At 35.5% G+C, this 2,935-nt stretch overlaps 1 protein-coding gene across 1 annotated transcript; it reads right to left on the reverse strand.

Moving 5' to 3' along the window:
* CBG22887 lies at positions 1 to 1,081 on the reverse strand (the record flags this gene model as incomplete). Its single annotated transcript, XM_002638291.1, has 3 exons — positions 1 to 237; positions 285 to 957; positions 1,011 to 1,081. The coding sequence occupies 3 exons, from the start codon at positions 1,079 to 1,081 to the stop codon at positions 1 to 3; spliced, it is 981 nt and encodes a 326-aa protein (XP_002638337.1).
* Positions 1,082 to 2,935: the final 1,854 nt, after the last annotated feature.

Genomic DNA, 2,935 nt, shown 5'->3' on the forward strand with positions numbered 1-2,935 from the left:
TTATAACCATGTACTTCTATCAACCATATCAAACTTAACAAATTTTCGAGGCAAATGTTCTTGAGGAATCTGATAAGTCTCGATGCGCAGAATTTTATCATCCGAATTTTCCATTTGGAAGTACCAAGTACTACTAGAACCGAAAATGTTCGCAGGGCCCCACAAGTTGGACATTTCTTCGTTGAAAGTTCTCAACTCCAAACGGCAATACTCAAGTTTTGAAGAGCTGGAGAAAGTCTGAAATATCACGAATTATAAAAAATTTCAATTTAAAATTGACAAACCTTTTTCAAAAGGTCCAATTCTTGTGCAGTAATTGAACTCGTTCTAATAGAACATGATGAAAAATGGCAGATGTCTTTAACGTTCAGGTTCAACACATCAAATCCACAACGCATCCCCTCAGCTTTTTTCCAATGCTCAGTTTTCACAAATTCGTCAATTTCGATCTCCATTTGGTCATCCAATGAAGACAACTCAATAATTTTCAGTGTTCCTGGATCCACAAATTTTAAAATTTTCATTATTTGAGACGGATCGTTTGTTTTGATACTCAATGTTCTTGTTTTGACATTTCGATTGAGCTTTTCAAACATATTGCTCAGCTTGATTGGTACAGTATGAACCAATGAACCACCGTAAAGATGGACATTGTCGAATTCCAAATACAACCGTTCCAAAATAGACTTTCGAAATTTCAAAACCAATTCCAGGTCTCGAACTGCAACATTCAAAATATTCGGATATCCAAAGAATTCCGTTTTTCCATGAAAAGACCGTTGAGCTTTAGAATATAAAATACAATTAGGCGATTTCTTGGACTCCACAAGTTCAAACGCTATCCTGCGATCGTCAGATACAAATTTAATTTTTTGGAATTTCGAATCCGGCAACTTCGAATCATTCAAATCGTCGATGAAATTTCGAAAATTATGACACACTTGGCGAAGGGTCAGACTGCAAAAATTGCATTAAAATTCAAAAAATTTAAAGGAAAAAAATAGACTCACACAGCTTTAAAGTCTGAAAATCCAATCATTTTTTCCATGACCAATTCTGGCATTTCGATGATTGAAGCCATTTTTTGAAAAAAAAAAGAAGAGAATATTTCGTATTGGAACTTAGAAATATTCGAATGGAAGTGGAAAGTGTGTACATCTATCGCCGCTGCTTACATATGTATGGGTTTGTTCTGCGTCTCCAAGAAAATAACAATATTTTCATCTCTTCTGCCGTCGCCTCGTTTCTCTTCACCCTCCACGTCACTCGGCGGTGACCAGCCGCCCCAAAGGCTGCTGGCTTCTTTCCGGCAAAACTCCAAAGTTCACCCTGTTTTCAAAAAATCGATCTCCAAGAAATTGTAGAAAGTTTATTTGTCTTTCAGAGAAATGCAAAACTACACAATTTGATAAAATATGGGCTGCAGACATGAGCGGAATAAAAATTTTGAAAATCTGGAATAAGGAATAAGGAAGAAGGAATGAAATTTAAAAATCAGAAATAAGGAATACGGAATAAGGAATAACAATTTAAAAATCCGGAAGAAGGAATAAGGAATGGAAAAAACACCCGGAATAAGGAATAAGGAATAAGGAATAAGGAAGGAAAGAATTTCCGAACGAAGGAAGATTTCATTTTGTCTTGAAAAACACTGTTTATTTTAAAACACGAAAAACGAAGAGAGAACTCACAAACCGAGACACAAACAAGAAAAATGAAGAGGGAACTCTCAAACTAAAATTAAAAAACTAAAAAACAAAATTATAATTGTGAATTATCAGTTGTCCAGGCCATAATTTTTCAAATTGAGTAAAAAAAAAGTTAATTTGTAAACAGTGTCGCTATTCAATCAGCTTCTTTTCGGGGTAAAAATGAGGCCCGACTCTGGTAATCGGTTTCTAACCAGATTCGGGCAATTTTCCAACCAGATTCGGGAACGCGCATTTTCCAACCAGATTCGGGAACGCGCATTTTCCAACCAGATTCGAGTAAAATTCCAACCAGATTTGGAAAGTTTTTATTTTCCGACCAGATCCGGTGATTTTCTGACCAGATCCGACCGAGAAAGCTAATTTCCCAACCTGATTCGGACAATTTTCTTACCAGATCTAGCCATTTCTGCTGCGGAATTTTCCCGAATCTGGTTGGAAACCGATTACCAAAGGATACACTCGTTTTCTGTTCTGACGAAGCATTCGTCAAACTTTCTCCGTTTTTAGACATTTTTTCTGAAGTACTTAGTAATTGTAAAAACCAAATTTATTTTGAAAAAAACACTGAGATAAACGCATAACTTTTCCAAGATTCCAAAAAAATTTTTTCGAAAAACGGTGCAAAGGTGCTCCGCTGAACAAAATGTTACGCGGCAATTTAGAGCGTTCAAATTGTTTTCCCAGTTTTGAGAATTTTTTTCTGATTTTTGATAGAAAAAGTTTTAAAGTTTTGTAAAGGAATAACAAAAAAAATCAGGAAGAAGGAAGAAGGAATAAGGAACAAAAGTAAAAAACTCGGAAGAAGGAATAAGGAATAAGGAATGAAAAATTTAAAATCCGGAAGAAGGAATAAGGAATAAGGAATAGAAAAAACACCCGGAATAAGGAATAAGGAATAAGGAATTCCGCTCATGTCTGATGGGCTGTGTTATGAGCTCTCCGAGCATTTTAGTTGGGTTGAGCGGCCTAGATATTACACCAAATGAATATCATTTCTAGGCCATTTTGAACTGGTGTTGAGTTTTGAATTATCCAAAATTTATAAAATTTCTAAGCTCCGCCCATTTCTTAGAGAACTACTGAAACCTTGCTCTCAAAAAACGAAAAATCGAAAAGAATTTATTGCAATTTTCAGACAAGTCGAATACCGTAAAACCTCTAATAGAACGACACCCGGATCGTCCACTTTAAGCCTATATATCTCACTTCTTTTGAAAGATATC

Source organism: Caenorhabditis briggsae, assembly GCF_000004555.2.
Source record: "Caenorhabditis briggsae complete genome, chrV, whole genome shotgun sequence".
In the NCBI taxonomy this organism is placed as follows: Eukaryota; Metazoa; Nematoda; class Chromadorea; order Rhabditida; family Rhabditidae; genus Caenorhabditis; species Caenorhabditis briggsae.